Source organism: Hetaerina americana, unplaced genomic scaffold (genome assembly GCF_022747635.1).
Source record: "Hetaerina americana unplaced genomic scaffold, ioHetAmer1.1.p SCAF_10, whole genome shotgun sequence".
Lineage (NCBI taxonomy): Eukaryota > Metazoa > Arthropoda > Insecta > Odonata > Calopterygidae > Hetaerina > Hetaerina americana.
The window spans coordinates 75,624,534-75,641,907 of NW_027286070.1; the positions used below are offsets into that span (position 1 = coordinate 75,624,534).

Here is a 17,374-nt window from a genome sequence, read left to right on the forward strand (position 1 = left end):
TAGGTTTCGGAAGGACACTACTACCAAAGAAGTTATTTTTAATCCTAAAATTCTACTCTACAACAACTTCCTCTTCCTATATGAGTACTTCCTTCCTCCCTTCAACCCATCAAACATCCCTACCCTGTTCCTGCCCTTTCTTCGTGTCCCGGGCACGACATACGGCCCATTGGCCCCGTAGTCGCCCCGTAGTTGCCAGGACTCAAAATCTCTCTGTTATCCACTATTTAAATATTGGGAATGAAATTGAGGTGGTTTCCCGTTTCCTTCCTCAATAGTGTTTTTAGCGTGACACCATCACTTTTTGGCCGCCCCACTGGGGTCAGACGCCATTGCAGCGGCCTCACTGAGGAAGAGACGCTGCGTGGACTACCTTTCGTCTGGCTACTAACCTTCGACCTACGAGGGTCATCCGGAAAGTAGTACCCGTTCGTGAATTAAATACACAAAAGTAAATATTAACAAACATAAAAAATTTTATTTGAAAGAGGATACTTTAAACTACTTCTCAACATAATCTCCAAGCAAATTAAGGCATTTGTCATAACGTGTGACAAGTTTCTGTATTCCTGCTGCATAGTCCTTCGCCGCCAGCTCATTGAGATACGCGAGGGACCCATCTTGCACAAATTTTTGCATAATGCAGATGGTGTTTAACAATTTCATGAACAATTGTTCGAGAAACATTGGGAAAATGCTCACAGATGTCATCAATTGTGACGCGCCGATCGTTCCTCACGAATTCGTCAACTGAGCTCACCAGTTGGTCTGTAATGACAGACGGTCTCCCCGAACGCTCATCGTCGTGTGTGTTCCCCCTCCCCATGTTGAAGTTGCGACACCACCGCCGAACAGACGACTCGTCCATTACATTGTCTCCATACACCTCCTTTAATTGGCGATGAATATCACATGGGCGAACGTTTCTTGCATTGAGGAATTTAATCACTGCCCTCACTTCACAACTGGCGGCGTTCTCAATTTTTTTAAACATTGTATACAATCACAGAAACAACACAGGCAATGCTAGCGTCACGCAACTTGGCTCAGAGAAGGCAGACAAGCCACTGAAGCTATCTGACCTCGTCCAGCGGCTACTCGCGTCGTCAGCACTTCATGCGGCACGAACGGGTACTACTTTCCGGATGACCCTCGTATCTGGCATGGGTGACCCTACCAGGAGCAATTTTTTATTACTTCCGCCAGCACAGCTCTAGGGGTCATCGGAAAGCCCTTCCACCACGTCAAGGTAGTAGTCCATGGGATGGGTAGGTGGCATTAAAATGATGCAATTCCGACGGTGATTCAATTTAACTGTCGATGATGGACGCAATTCCGAATTTGAAAAATGACTCACCTATAAAGTCCCTTCTATGCATTGCCCATTGCAATAGGAATAAGTGGCAAAGTATTTCTCCGCACAGGTCATAAGTTCATCCTAGGGTCATGATCAAAGAGAGTCGGTGCTAATGTCATTTACCTCTCGATTGGTTTGTGAGTTGTCAGGCCTCCTTTTCACCGTGAATTCAATTCGCAAACGCTGAGCGTCATTAAAGTGGCGATCGAGAATAATGATAAGGCACTGAAACGCCTCGAACAAATCATGACAAAATTTCGAATCCACAATCCTTCGGTCGCCACCCATCATCACAACTGGGGTTGCAACTCTTCAAGCAAGCTTGGGAAATTCATTCTATTTTGATACGAAATAATAAAAAGAAACTGAAAGGGGAAAAAACCTACGGAATTGGAGAGCGCGAGAAGAAGAATGCAGAGAAGAGGAAGTGAGCGCAACCCAGGACAAGGGGTGATGGAAGAGGAGTGAGGGGGATATTTAGAGGGTTTTAAGAGTGCGGAGAAGTGTCGAGGGGCGTGACGGTGAGGGAGGGGAGCAACGGAGAGGAGGGAGAGTGGGGAGGTGGAAGTGTGCTACGGAGAAGAAGGTGGTGGTGCCGATGGGTGGGTTGGGATGAGGGCGTGTCGGATATTCGGGTCGTTTTATCCGCGACTTTCTCCCCCCCCCACCCACCTTCCCCTTTGCACTCTTCCATTCTCTTAGCTGCCCCAAACCCCTCAATCTCCACGACCACCCCACCCACGCTGCTCTCACCAGCCCCCCCTCCAAAAACACACGAAGGTCCTCTCACTCCGTCCAACCTAGGGCAGGCGACGACCCCCACGGTGACTCGCCACACCCTCTCAGCCACCCCGACCAACCCACACCGCTTGGAATCCCTTAAACCCCTCCCGACATCGAATCCCTCGCCGCTAAACATTCCCTATCTCCATTCTCAGGGTTTCAACGAATGTCTCCGACGCCAATTTGAGCCTTTTGAAGAAAAAAATAATCAATTTTAAAAAAGTCTGTTCTCTGAACTACTATCAATGAGTAAGACCGAAAAACCAGGATCACGTACTGTGTCATACATACATACATACACATATATTTGTATCAGTTCGTGTGTGTGTGTGTATTATTATTAGGTAATCTACCGGTTAAGCTAGGTTTTCGGATGGCCACAGCTACTAAATAAATATTTTGTGACTCCTAACACAACACAAAATCCAGTATCCTATGTCACCTCAGGTCCCTCTTCACACCACACACACACACACACATATATATATATATATATATATATATATATATATATATATATAAATATATATATATATATATATATATATATATATATATATATACATATATAATTCTGATAACGAAGGTCGTGCCGTCGGAAGGTCAAAACTACATATGTAAGTGTCCTTTCTTTGTGTTTCTATGATTCAAAAATCTAAAACTGTGTTTATATAATTTAGATTTATAAGGTAATCTACCGGTTAAGGTAGGTTTTTCGATGGACACAGCCACTAAATACATATTTTGTGACTCTCAACAAAACACAAAATCCAGCATCCTACTCTATATCAGGTCCCTCTTCATCTCTGAGTACTTTCTTCCTCCTTTCATGCCATCTTACATCCCTATCCTGTTCCTTCCCTTTCCTCTTTTGCCCAACATTCTACCCTCTATCACAGTCTTCAACATCCCACTGCCGGTCAACACCCCTTTAATCCACCTTTCCTGCCTCCACAGGATTTCTCTCAACAAACCCCTCTCTTCGCCCATCAAACCTAGCACCTCCTCATTTGTTTTCTTCTTTCGTCCATTTCCCTTTCTCCATTCTTCTCCACACTCACATTTCAAAAGCCTCCAATCTGCGTCTATCCTCCTGCTTCAATGACCACGTTTCCGCGCCGCACATAGCTACGCTCCATATCAAAGTTTTTACGAGTCTTTTCTTAACATCCTTACTCAAAGTCCCTGTCATCAACTCCCTCATCCTTGTGAAAGTCTCTTTGCCTAGCGCAATTCTTCTCCTAACTTCCCTACTACTTTGACCGTATTGGTCCAAAACACTTCCGAGGAACGTAAACTGTTCTACCTGCTCTAGTTTTTGACCTCCTATTTTAATGTTTAGCTCAGCCTTTTTCTTTCGAGAAAATCGCATCACCTTTGTTTCATTAATATTGACTCTCATCCCATACCTGTCGCACTGAATTTCCAATTCACTCATCAATGCTTGCAGCCTCTTGGCTGACTGACAAACTAAAGCTTGGTCATCAGCAAACCTAACTGATATTACGAATTCACCGCCCACTTTCATTCCTACCTCCAGCTCTTCCCATGCCTCTTTAATCATTTCCTCTGCATACAGGTTGAACAGCAACGGTGATAGTGGCCAACCCTGTCTTACACCTCTTCCTAACATTGCCTATCCGAACTCCCCATGCCCCACTCGCACCTGAGCAATCTGGGACATGTACAGGTTGCGGATTAGCCTCCTTTCCCTCCAATCTATTCCTATTTTCTGCAATAAACTCATTAAGGATTCTGCATTATCGGGTTTCACCGCGTCGTTGTTTGATTCTGACAACAGTTTCGCCGAAGTTGCATTCGGCGTCTTCAGGCCGAAGATGAGGGACTCGGATTTTTGCCACCCTAATACAGGTGGTCCCGTCTAATGGCTGCTCGCTGATTGGTCCATTTCCGGAGAACTCTCTTCCACGCGTTGTGGAGATGGTAGCCTTCATCTCTGTTAATGTTCTCCGGGTTTTTTGCGATTTCAATTGCTTCTCTAATTAATCGTGGGTAGTATCTACTCTCCTTTACTATTATGTTTCCTTTGCGGAATAATATCCCGTGACCGGGTTCACTCCATTGGTGTTCTGAAATGGCCGACAGGTGAAACTGCTTATTTGTTGTTGCCCGGAGGTGTTCCTTCATCCGAACTTTCATTGAGCGGCATGTTTCCCCGATTTAGGCTTTCCCAGATGAGCAGGGTACTTGGTAGACCCCTTCGTATAGGTCTTTCGGAATTTTATCCTTCGGTCCAGGGAGACAGTCTGCTATTTTCTTGGTGCAGTTAAATCTTGTCACCACGTCATGTTTTTTCAGGACTCTGCCTATCTTCTCGGATGTTCCCGATACGTAGGGGAAAGTAGCGTATGCGTTTGGGTCCGGTCCCGTCTGCTTGATGGACTTGTCCCAATCCCGTCTTCGCCTTTCTTCCCTGGTGGTCCTTTTAAGGACCATATCGTTCTGATAGCCGTTTTTCTGCAATGCTTTCAGGAGATGTTTCTTTTCTGTTGGCAAAGAATCGGCGTCAGAAATGTCATAGGTTCGGTGAACTAGCGTGTCCACCAAATACGTTTTCTGGAGCGGGTGGAGGTGAGAGGCTGCGTTAAGATAACGGTCAGCGTGCGTCTTCTTCCTGTAGACAGCATGTCCCAGCTTCCCAGCCCTTCCTATGCTGTTCCTGGCAGAAGGTGACCGCGGTGCGAAGACTGCAGAGCGCTGTGGCGGATCTCCTAGAATGGTACCACCGATGGCGCTTTGCTGTTAACGCACAGCTGACGAAGGCAATCATCTTCATCCGGGAAATGGTCGGCCGCCAGGAGTGAACCTAACTGTGAATGGAGTCGCTCTACCGTGGGAATCCGAAGTTACCTACCTCGGATTGCTGATGGACCGGAAATTCCCTTGGAACGCCCAAGCGCTTCGTGTACGTAGAAAGGCGCTTAGTCGGCTCCGGCCGATTATCCGCCCGCCGGTCCTGAGTATGGACACGAAGCGTAGACTGTTCCAAGCGTGCGTGCTGCCTGTCATCACGCACGCTGCTCCGGTATGGTCAGGAGTGTCGCGAACGAGTCTCGCTCAAATTCAGGTGGTGCAGAATTCTGCTCTTCGTGACATCATGGCACGCGGTCGTTACGCCCGCGTTTCCGAAATGCACGAGGACGGAAAGCTGGAAACCCTGGACGTCCTTCTGCCTAGAATCTCTGGAAAATTCTTCAGAAAAGCGGCAGAAGCGGAAGTAAAAGTAATTCGCCGTGTTGGCGACATAAGGGTGTGGCCATGGGACCGCTACAAGCGCCCCATAGCATCCCAAGACGAGCAAGACACCCTTCCGGCAAAGAAGAAGCCAAGGCTGCTCTGAGCGGGAATAAATCAAACGACTGACAACGCAGAAGAATTCTTCCCGCCTTAGTAGCTTTGGAGACTGGAAAGGCGCAGCGTAAGGGCTACCTACGCCAGAGCCCTTGCAAGAAACTGCTCTGCTCTGGAGTCCCTCATCTTCGACCTGAATATGCCGAATACAACTTCAGCGAAACTGTTGTCAGCATCAAACAACGACGCGGTGAAACCCGACGATGCAGAATCCTTCAAACCACCGCCGCAAAAACCTACGGAGCAATACACTCATTAGTTTGTCCCAATTCACTCTATCAAACGCTTTTTCGAAATCTACGAAACAGGCAAATACCTCCTGGTTGTGTTCTATATTCCTCTCGATTAATAATCTCATTACTGCAATGGCATCACGCGTACCTCTCCCCTTCCTAAACCCTATACTACCTACTACTATAATACCTAAAACTATAGGTGATGGAGCTTATGGAATACATACATGCATACGTTGTGTGTATGTGTTTGAGAGTGTGGATATACATGCATCCCTTTTAGCACTCTTGCCGCGGCCTCTCCCTCTCCACCACTCTTACAGTCCTCCTTTCCATTTTATCTTCTTTTTTTTCTTTCTATCTTCTTATTTTCCTCCTTTTTTCTCTCCTGTATACAACCTCCCTCGCTTATTGATCGCCTTAAAGCTCCCGTCCGTCCTAAACGAACCCACGGTCTCCACTTCCCTCGGTGGTCCCCTCTTTTCGATCATCAACGCTCCCTCTGCCACGAGAGAGGAAGTTCTTCTCAGTTTACCTAATTAAATTTTTGGCGACGGGTAATCAGTGAAGATCGCCATGGGTTGAAGCCACTGCGCAGGTGGAATACGTCGTTGGAACCGCGTAGTCATGCCAAGGCGAGCAGCGTCGATGAAGGATATCGTGAAGTGGCTTTGTAATAGTTATCTTTCTCTCTGAGCATTCCAGTTACCGCTAAATATGGTATTACGACATGAAGAAACTAAATAATAATCATAATATTCACATAGCAAATTACTTCGCGTTTCATAAAGCTGAATACATCGCCATGCGCAATACTGTTTCGTCATTTTCCGACATTTCCAAACCACACTCTCCCTGGAGAATAAATCCATTTGGAGTACGTGCTTTGGAGAACACCTGGATCGAACTAATTCTAGAAATAACGCTTAAAGGGTTAGGTAGAAGAAGGTCCCACCGATACAAGAAACATGTTCGCGTGTCAATGAAAATATCAAGGCCTTTTTATGCGGGAAGAGAACATAGATGAAAATATCTTTTGCGCAAGAATCTCACGACAGCTATTGAGAATGAAAAAGGGACTGATGGCTTAGGACACAAGAATCGTTTGATGTACCGACTCGATCCCTTGCAAACCCACTCACAATCCTATCATTATGTGTCGAATCTATATTTTTTGGGTTGCTAAATCATGACTGGTAATTAGAATAGCAATTTAACCTATGTACCATTTTGCCACAAAAAAACTAGTTAATGGAGCGTAGCACTCATTGGTTCAAAAGGTATATGAGGAAAGAAGATGAGCGTAGATTGGAGGTTTTTTACACGTGGGCGAGGCGAAGAATCAAGAAAATAAGTTGGGCCGAGTGAACAACCAGCGCTGAAAATGTAACGCATGTCAAACTCGTATTTGTTGGTAAAAACCCTAAAAACGCTTACAAAATTGTGGAAGCGATATTGATAGGGAGTGGAACTTTCAAGGTTGTGTTTGGAGGGAGGACATTGGGCAAACAAGGGAGGAAAGATTTTTGAACATCGTGGAAGCCTGCAGAGGTCACGACACGATTTTTACAAAGACATAATGTTTATCGAACTGAAGGAAGTTCTCGATATGCGTAGAAGAGTCGTTCGGGACCTTCCAAAACCTATCGTCGGTATTTAGGATGCAATAAAAGTGTCATGATATGAAAAAAGTAAATATATCTTCACCACCACTACTGTTTTGATTCCGCCTAAGGTCTCTCCATCCAGTTCGAACCACACTGGCCACACGCCCTCCAACTCGGCACCAGAATATTCAAACGATGTCCTTCAGCTCATCCGGTATACATCAGGTAGGGATTCTATCAGAGATTTCTTTGCCCATTCAAAATTGGTGCTCCAAATTAAATTTGTAGATAATGACCAATCTGCTCCCTCGTGTCCTGTTTCGTTTTTAGCCGTGGACTTCCGCTTGCCCGGCTTGCGGAACGTGCAAAGGCCTTTGCCCAACCGTTCGGAGAGAAAATCTCTCAAGAGCTCCACGTCCAGTCACCCGGCACGTAAAACACTTTGTTTAACCTTAGGCCGGGATATTCAAATTCCCCCGGCGTATCCCATTTGGATGGGAATTCCCCATGAGTTTCCATAGCAATGCTAGCCGAAAGAGCCCCAAAACGTTTCCCATGTTTATCTAATGGAAAAAATGAATCCTTCTCATGTTTCTCTCGGACAGCTGGCCTGAGGTTAGTGACCTGAGAGTCATTGAAGACATATTAAAATCACACAAATTAGCATTCTGAACATGGCATAGAAATTGACCCGGTCGTTTTGCGATGCAAATGCATGGGATTCCTAAAACAATGAGAACGGATAGCTTCTTTCCACGGTTAATTTAATCAATAGATTAATGCCGTATTTCTCAAATATTTATTCAATCTCTAACCATACTTCCGATTTTTTCAGTTCAAAGTGTTACGTAGCCTACCAGTTCTCCTTGGAATTAAAATGAATACTTTCTTCTATTTAAAAGAACCAATTTTTATACTATTCAGGCGTTGAATATAACTATTTCACGATAATCATAGAAATTCTGTAATTAAAAACTGATAATTTTTAAAATGGAATCTTTATTCTTCGTAAAATTAAGTCAATATCATTCACGCCGTTGTTTTCCAAAGATACTGTCATACTTCTGAACGAATCACGTCCCCAAAATTCACTTTTTATCGCATATTATTTCAGACGCCCTAATTTAAATTTATTAATTAAAAAAACGATTGGGAACGAGCTTGATTGTTGAAAAAACCACTGCCTTGTATCCTCATCACAAGTTTCTCCTTAGCGCACAATTTTCGAAATCATATAAATGAATCTCATCTCCGAGTCGCGCAATTGGCTTGGGTTTAGAATGACTGAGAGCCCGATCGTCATAAAACCATTGAAATGAATGCTCTTCAGACGAAACCGATCGAGCACAATTTATGATGCTATTACTAATTGTCCAGACGATTCTGACCGCTTCCGTCGCGACAGACTGAGCTATGCGATCGGTGGTGTACGACGCTGCTTTGTCGGAGCATCTCGCACCACGGGGGCTGGAGAGGATGGAGGGAGAGATGCAGATTTGGATTTCTACGCTCCAAACACATATCTCTCTCCCAAACTGTGGCGAAGTAGTCCAACAGCGTCCCAGCCGCCGCCCATCCCTCTCCCCCCCCCTCCTCCTCCCCCTTCTAACTGCCGCTGCCATAACTAGTACCAACTTCCGGCTCACCGACATGAGTGCGTACCATGCTGTTTCCCTCCACTTACTATTGGCACAGAAAGCACTCCATATATTCCGCACCTCTCCCGCCGCTCCTCACCCCCCCCACCCCCGGGTCTACCTCCCGCTCCTCCCACGCCCTCCACTTCCCTCTCACCCTCCCTTCGCCACCCCCCTCTCTTTCACCCCAGTCGCCCTCCCCCCCCAACCCCCTCTCACGCCCGATAATTTCATCTTCCTCGAGACGCACGCCCGCGTTTAACTGAATTATTTACGTGTACCCGTGTCCATGCATATGGGTGCAATATGCATACGCCTCACCTAAAACTGCGCCGCTTTCCCTAGGTTCCTCGAAGGTCTTCATTATCTCCTACAAGGTTACAGTCTTCATAATCCACTCTCGTCATTAGTAATTCAGATCTTCCGTATGGAGATGAAATTAGAAGGTTCCGCCTTTCACACGTGTAAGCGCATTAGTTTTTGGTCTCGTAGCTGCTACACGCTCGACGTTCCTGGCGTCCGAGTGAAAAGTATCGAAAATTGACCTAATGGTCGGTGACATTAAAATTACTTCATCCTTTATGCCACCGAAAACATCCAGAATTGTTCTCTATGGTTATTATATTCCTTCACCACCCTCGCCATTTCATTTCACTGTGCTTCATTTTCACTCTAGTCGTCGCCATCTGAACTTGAGAACGGGAATCAATGCTCCTTATCCGTACCTTCCCTTTGTCTCCAATGCACTACCCCTGTGGGGGCGGGGGGGGGGTAGAGATGGAATGATCAATTTCCATCTCTCGCCCTTTCCTTTCCTCACGCTCCCTTTGCTTCGTCCCTTGGAATTGACACCACCGTCCTTCATTTCTTTGCCAAGGAATAAGTTAAGTAAGAAAGACACTGCGCGACGAAATTCAATATCTACGCGGCCATTTTTTCAGCTCGTGGCACCCTAGACGCGGCCATTCCTTCCTTCCTTCCCGAAGGTCTCCCTCTTTTTCCTTCGAAATTTCAACGAACTCCTTCCTTTATTGGCACATTTGAGAATCGCTATTCAATGTGCGATTGCGTATGTCACATGCGTTAGTCCAATACCGAATCGGGTTTTGCCAAATGTGTTTTTCGGGAAAATAAATGCAAACGCTCGGAAAAAACGCCCAATGAATCCGAATGAACCTGAGAATGCCATCAATCGTATTTAATGTTAGAAAATTGAAAATTTATAGCTATAAATTATGAGAAAATATTGGAGACGAATATTGTTGAAGCAACACATATACGTTTTACCAAAATGAGAAACATTTAAAAAGGATAAAAACTAAGTGTGATGTACATTGGTATGTTTCGGCCAAAATAAAATCCTGAGAAGATAAAATCAACAGTAACGCGTTTAAATCCTCTTCTGATTCAATATTTACTATTCGCTTCCTTGAGAAAACATTCCTTGCTGGCAATTTGCTGAATTCTTGAAGATTCCATTCATTTGCTGCATAGAATACTTAAACAAAGCGATATATTGCAATCAAGTATTTCCCTTGTTATTTAACAAACAGCTTCCATCCCTCAATGGCCGTGCTTAACCCTAAATGTACCGTTCGAGGCGTCAATTATGGCTTCACCTAGTGAAGTGTGAATGCAGGTTGCTTTCCCCCGGTGCTCGGCAAACTCTCTTAAAATAACGCATCGCCCACAACTTCTCAACCACTAAGATAGAAGGGGAAATCTCTCTCTCCTGATGTGTGCAAATGGAAAGTTTCTCCGTAGCGCTCAAAAGTCTGGACCCTTATGCTCTGAGTTTGAAAACCGAAATTTCTTATTTTTTCCAATGTCATATTAATGTAATTTGCGCGAGGATTTAGAAAATTAAGGAATATTTGTTTTATTTTGAAGCTTCCTATACCCAACAATCTCCACCAACAGATTCATTTCCTTTATCTGGTGTAAAATAAATATTGCATTGTTCAAATGCACGATAAAATATGTTTTTGAACACAATTATTCTTCAGACTCCTTCAAGAAATCTATTTATCGTGGTTTCCAAAGAAAACACTGTAAAATTCGTATAGGATTTTAACTGTGATTGACTTAAATAACAGGGACGAAAACTCTTGCATTTTCCCACTTAATAAAGATTTATTTTCGGCTCGCTTCGATGTACCATATCATTTTTAAGTGATTTATCAAGGACTTGAAAACGACGTAGCGCATCGAAACTAGACGATGATAAATCTTTATTAAGTGAAAAATTGCTCGAGTTTTCGTCTCGGTTATCATGTAACAGTTCCATCACATAACAAATGAATCCGTAATTAATGTTATGATTAACCTAAGTATAGTTCAGCAATTCTCAGAGTGAGTACATTTTGAACATAGCCTCTACATTAACTTTTAAATTTCCTTGATGTTTTTCAAAAAATGATTTCATCTATGAGGTGGTATTATCACTGTCATCGTGAAACAGTAATCAACTACGTAGTGGTATAACTATGGGTTCAAAGTGAATTAATGGAATAGTTTTCCAGTTTTGACACATGAGTAATTTTATAAAACCCAAGTGACTATTAAAAGGTATCAGATTATCTCAGAAAAATTTCTATGACTTAAGATTTTATTGAAAATAAGGTTTTATTATAACCCTACAGTTGTTCTATAGAATCTGACCACCCCTGCATATATGTGTACCTAAAACACCAGAAAATAATTTTATAATAACTTTAATTAGAATTATAATTGCCAAACTCTATTTTTATGGAAGCATATATATATATATATATATATATATATATATATATATATATATATATATATATAGTTACATAGTTATATGCACAAAAGAGGAAAGAAATATCTGACATCTGGAAACCAGAAATTTTAAAAATATATCAATATATTAGTTTGATGGCTATCCATGCATGCACTTTAAGTGCATCTTCTGAAGCTTATATCCACTTCTCAAGCCACCGCTATTTGATTAATTACAAAAACGTATTTTCACAGCTAAATTTCAGTTTTTACAAGCTCTGCATTTTCCTATCGAAAATTCGGAATACCGAAACGGAGGAAAATTTCCTTCCTTCCATTTTTGTTCCAAGAACAAAAATGGAAGGAAACATACGAGGGTGGATTTTGGGTTATTTTAGCTTTTTCATTCCGTTGAAGCTTAATAGGGTGCATGTACTTTCGCGTGTATTGATTTTCTATCATTCATTGCATTGTTTGTTTCTCTTCTTTCAGAGTCAAAAACTGGGCCCTCAAGTTTGGCGTCGACCTCTGGGAGTTCGGGAGGCAGTTCACGAAGATGAACAAGATTCAAAGGGTGAGTGCAGTACTAATTCACGACAAACTGCGGGCGTCCCTTCAACAGCCGGGAAGTCGTACATCAGTTCGACCCCTGAGTTGTATCACCAGCGAGTTTCGCGCAACGCTCACCTAAGTTACACGCAGTCAAGTAGTTTCAAGCCGCGCGCATATGGATTTATTTGGTAGACAGTCTCGTCATGACGGAACGACGACTACTCCTGGCGAATTTTATGCGCACAATTAACTGCATGAGTATTTGGAAACGTAAAAACCTACCAATGCTCAGTCATAGCAATAATTTAATTCTCTTCCACGAATTGTTTAATTTAATTCGCTAACGATTCCATCATGCGAAAATCGCCCAAAAATGTTTATTCTTTTGTTGAACAAAATGTCACCACGATATGGCATCGTTTTTCACACCACATGAATATTTGCAAGAAACCACAAAAAATTAATTTACCAGATGGACGACTGACTATTTGTTGACAATGCTAAAATACCAAAACGTAAAAATTCCGGCAAAACAAGTTCAAACTCAAGTTATTGAAATAAAACGGATCTCCGTTATAACTGCCAGTATAATATTAAGTGCGAGTTCCTCAGTGGTTCTTATTAAATATATATATATATATATATATATATATATATATATATATATATATGTGTGTGTGTGTGTGTGTGTGTGTTAATATATATATATATATATATATATATATATATATATATGTATGTATGTTGTATACATGCATATATATATTATACATACATATATATACATGTATATGTATATATATATATATAGATATATATATATATATATTTCTTTTTTAAGGTAATCTACCGGTTAAGGTAGGTTTTTCGATGGACACAACTACCAAACAAATATTTTATTACTCCTAACAAAACACAAAATCCATCATCCTACTCTATATCAGGTCCCTCTTCATCTCTGAGTACTTTCTTCCTCCCTTCATCCCGTCCAACATCCCTATCCTGTTCCTTCCCTTTCCTCTTTTGCCCAACATCCTACCCTCTATCATAGTCTTCAACATCCCACTGCCGGTCAACACCCCCTTCATCCACTTTTCCTGCCTCCATAGGATTGCTCCCAACAAACCCCTCTCTTCGCCCACCATACCAAGTACTTCCTCATTTGTTTTCTTCTCTGTCCATTTCACCTTCTCCATTCTTCTCCACACCCACATTTCAAAAGCCTCCAGTCTACGTCTATCCTCCTGCTTCAACGACCACGTTTCCGCGCCGTACATAGCTACGCTCCATATCAAAGTTTTTACGAGTCTTTTCTTAACATCCTTACTCAAAGTCGCTGTCATTAACTCCCTCCTCCTTGTGAAAGCCTCTTTGCCTAGCGCAATTCTTCTCCTTACGTCCCTACTACTTTGACCTTGTTGGTCCAAAACACTACCGAGATACGTAAACTGTTCTACCTGCTCTAGTTTTTGCCCTCCTATTTTAATGTTAAGCTTGCCCTTTTTCTTTCTAGAAAATCGCATAACCTTTGTTTTATTAATATTGATTCTCATCTCATACCTGTCGCACTGAATTTCCAATTCACTCAGCAATGCTTGCAGCCCCTTGGCTGACTGACAAACTAAAGCTTGGTCATCAGCAAACCTAACTGATTTTACGAATCCCCCGCCCACTTTCATTCCTACCTCGAGTTCTTCCCATGCCTCTTTGATCATTTCCTCTGCATACAGGTTGAACAGCAACGGTGATAATGGGCAACCCTGCCTTACACCCCTTCCTAACACTGCCCATCCTGACTCCCCGTTTCCCACCCGCACCTGAGCAGTCTGAGACATGTACAGGTTGCGGATTAGCCTCCTTTCCCTCCAATCTGTTCCTATTTTCTGCAATATACTCATTAGTTTTTCCCAATTCACTCTATCAAACGCTTTTTCGAAATCTACGAAACAGGCAAATACCTCCTGGTTGTGTTCTATATTCCTCTCGATTAATAATCTCATTACTGCAATGGCATCACGCGTACCACTCCCCTTCCTAAACCCAAACTGATCATCCCCTAAGTAATCATTTGCCCTACTCTCTATCCTTTTGTTTATGATCCTGAGAACAATTTTAGCTGCGTGGGATATCAAACTAATTGTCCTATAGTCCTCACATGACGTGGCCTTTACCTTTTTCGGAATCGGAACTAAAACTGCTCTCACAAAGTCTTCCGGCCAGATTCCCTCCTCATAAATGCTACGGATCAGCCCATATAGCCTCTTCCTCCCACATTTTCCTAAGCATTTTAAAAGTTCCACGGGAATGTTATCTACCCCCACGGCCTTATTTAGTTTCATCTCCCTTAATGCCCTTTCTATCTCATTGTCTAGTATGCCTGGACCTAAGCTGTCTTCCTCTACGTCATTTTCTTTTTCAATGTCTAACTTTGTTGGTCTGAGTTCTTTACTATACAGTTCTTCTATATACTCCTTCCATCTCTCTTGGATCTTTCCTGCGTCAACTATTACCTTACCCGCCTTATCTCTAACTGTTAGCATAGCTCTTCCTTTCTTACTTCCCGATAACGATTTAACTTTGCTGTACAGCGCACCGATTTCACCCTTCCTCTGCAGACTTTCCATATCCTCGCACTGCGTCTTCCACCATGCGTCTTTTGCCTTATTTGTTGCCCGCCTCAATTTATTGTTCAATTCTTTGTACTTCATTTTGCCTAATTCTGTATTTATATTCTTCCATTTTCGCCGCTCATCCATCTTTGTAATCATCTCATCCGTGATCCATGGTTTCCTAGTCCTTTTAGCGTTAACGGTTCCAATAGTGTCTTTTGCGGCTTTAGACAACCCTTTTTTGATCATTTCCCATTTTTCTTCGGTAGTACTAAGCCCTTTACCATCCTCCATGATTTTCTCTACCGCCTGTTTGTATTCCTTCCTTTTCAACCCATTTAATGCTTCTACATTCCATTTTCTAACTCGCCGCCCCTGCCTTATATATCCTCGTATATGTATATATATATATATATATATATATATATATATATATATATATATATATATATATATATATATATATATATATATATATATGTATGTATGTTGCTATAGTATGAAATGAAGAGGTAGGAAGAAGCGTAGTCAACATAGAGTAAGTAACGGATAGCTTATTACTAGTAGAGATAAAAGCAGAACCGACGAACTTGGTTATTATTCAGGTATACTACCTTGATCAAAAAGTTCCCGGAATAACCACCGTGTGGCGCTCCCATCGTTCCGATTTGAGTTCTGTTTTTTTGTTAAATTGGTACATCTGTTGTTGATATTCCCTTTAAATCTTAGTGTCATAACTTGACATTTGCAAAAGTTACGTAGCCAAGAGTACATCTATCTCTGTGTGTGTTGGCGATTTTTTACAATTTCAGAAATGGATTTAAATTTGCAACAACGAACTTGTATTAAATTTTGCGTAAAAAACGGATTTAGTGGCGCACGGACGTTGGAAATGTTGGAAAAGTGTTTCGGCAACGATTCTCTAAAAAAAACGGTCGTTTACCAGTGGCACGAGCGGTTCAGAAGTGGTCGTGAGTCAATCGAATATGATGAACGCAGTGGCAGACCATCGACATCGAAAGTCGGTGAAAAAATTGATAAAGTAAAAGAAATGTTGGTCAATAACCGCAAATTAACCATCAGAGAAATAGCGGAGGACTTGAACATTGCCTATGGATCCGCCCAAGACATTGTGGTTAATGATTTGGGTTTCCGTCGTGTAGCAGCAAAGTTGGTGCCAAAAGACCTCAATTTCATGCAAAAAAGAGACCGTGTTGACGTCGCAAAAGACATGATTTGCGAGGCTGAATCCGATCCCACATTCATCAAAAGGATCATTACTGGAGACGAGACGTGGGTTTATGAGTACGACACGCAATCCAGACATCAGGCAAGTGAATGGCGTTCACCAAATGAGCCGAGACCAAAAAAACCACGTCGTTTTCAGTCAAAAAAGAAGGCAATGCTGACGGTTTTCATGGATTACAACGGTGTAGTGCATCATGAATTTTTGCCAGAAGGCCAGACAGTAAACAAAGAGTATTATTTGGGCGTTATGAGACGTTTGCGTGAAGCAATTCGCCGAAAGAGACCAGAAATGTGGGCAGAAAACTCGTGGATTTTGCACCATGATAACGCACCGTCGCACAGTGCTATCATTATTCGTAATTTTTTGACGAAAAATGCAACAAATACCATCCAACAGCCACCGAATTCACCTGATTTGGCTCCCTGTGACTTCTTTCTGTTCAATCGAGTTAAAAAACCATTACGGGGAACGCGTTTTAGCAGCCGAGAGGAAGTAATGGAAAAATCGCAGGAAGCACTGATGGACATACCGAAAGCCGAATATAAAAAATGTTTCGAGGATTGGATCAAGCGCTGGCATAAGTGTGTTGCAGTCGATGGGGATTACTTTGAAGGGGACAATATAGATTTAGATGAATAAACTTGTATTTTTAATTTTCTGAATAAATTCCGGGAAATTTTTGATCAAGGTAGTATATGCCACCGAGCAATGTAAGTAAGGAAGAATAGGTCGATAGCATTACGATCAATTAGAGGACATTATCGCGTGTGTTACCGCAGGGAAACATTTGATAGTGATGGGGGATTGGAATGCGACGGTAGGCGAAGGAAGAGATGGTCATGAGGTGGGGGACTACGGTTTAGGCACGAGGAATGACCGCGGGGAGAAAGCAGTTGTGTTCTGCAAGAGACAGGGGTTAGGCATCACCAACACTTGGTTTAGACACCACAAAAGACGCAGGTATACATGGAAAATGCCAGGTGACGCAGAAAGGTATCAGCTAGATTATATCCTGGTTAGACACAGGTTTAGGAACAGTGTGATAAATTCGCACAGCTTCCCGGGAGCGGATGCGGACTCTGACCACAATTTAGTTATTGTTGAAATGTTGCGTCGGTTTCAAAAAGATAAGGCAGGGGCGGCGGGTTAGAAAATGGAATGTAGAAGCATTAAATGGATTTAAAAAAATGAGTACCAACAGGCTGTAGAGGAAATCATGTAGGATGGCAAAGA

At 42.6% G+C, this 17,374-nt stretch overlaps 1 protein-coding gene across 2 annotated transcripts in view; it reads left to right on the top strand.

The window, feature by feature from the left end:
• The window catches only part of stol (voltage-dependent calcium channel subunit stolid), a 346,602-nt gene that overhangs the window by 243,364 nt on the left and 85,864 nt on the right, over positions 1-17,374 (top strand). For both annotated transcript variants that reach the window (XM_071598907.1, XM_071598908.1), the window contains exon 2: positions 12,224-12,305. In XM_071598907.1, coding sequence (XP_071455008.1) covers positions 12,224-12,305 — 82 coding nt within the window. The remainder of the gene's footprint in view (positions 1-12,223; positions 12,306-17,374) is intronic.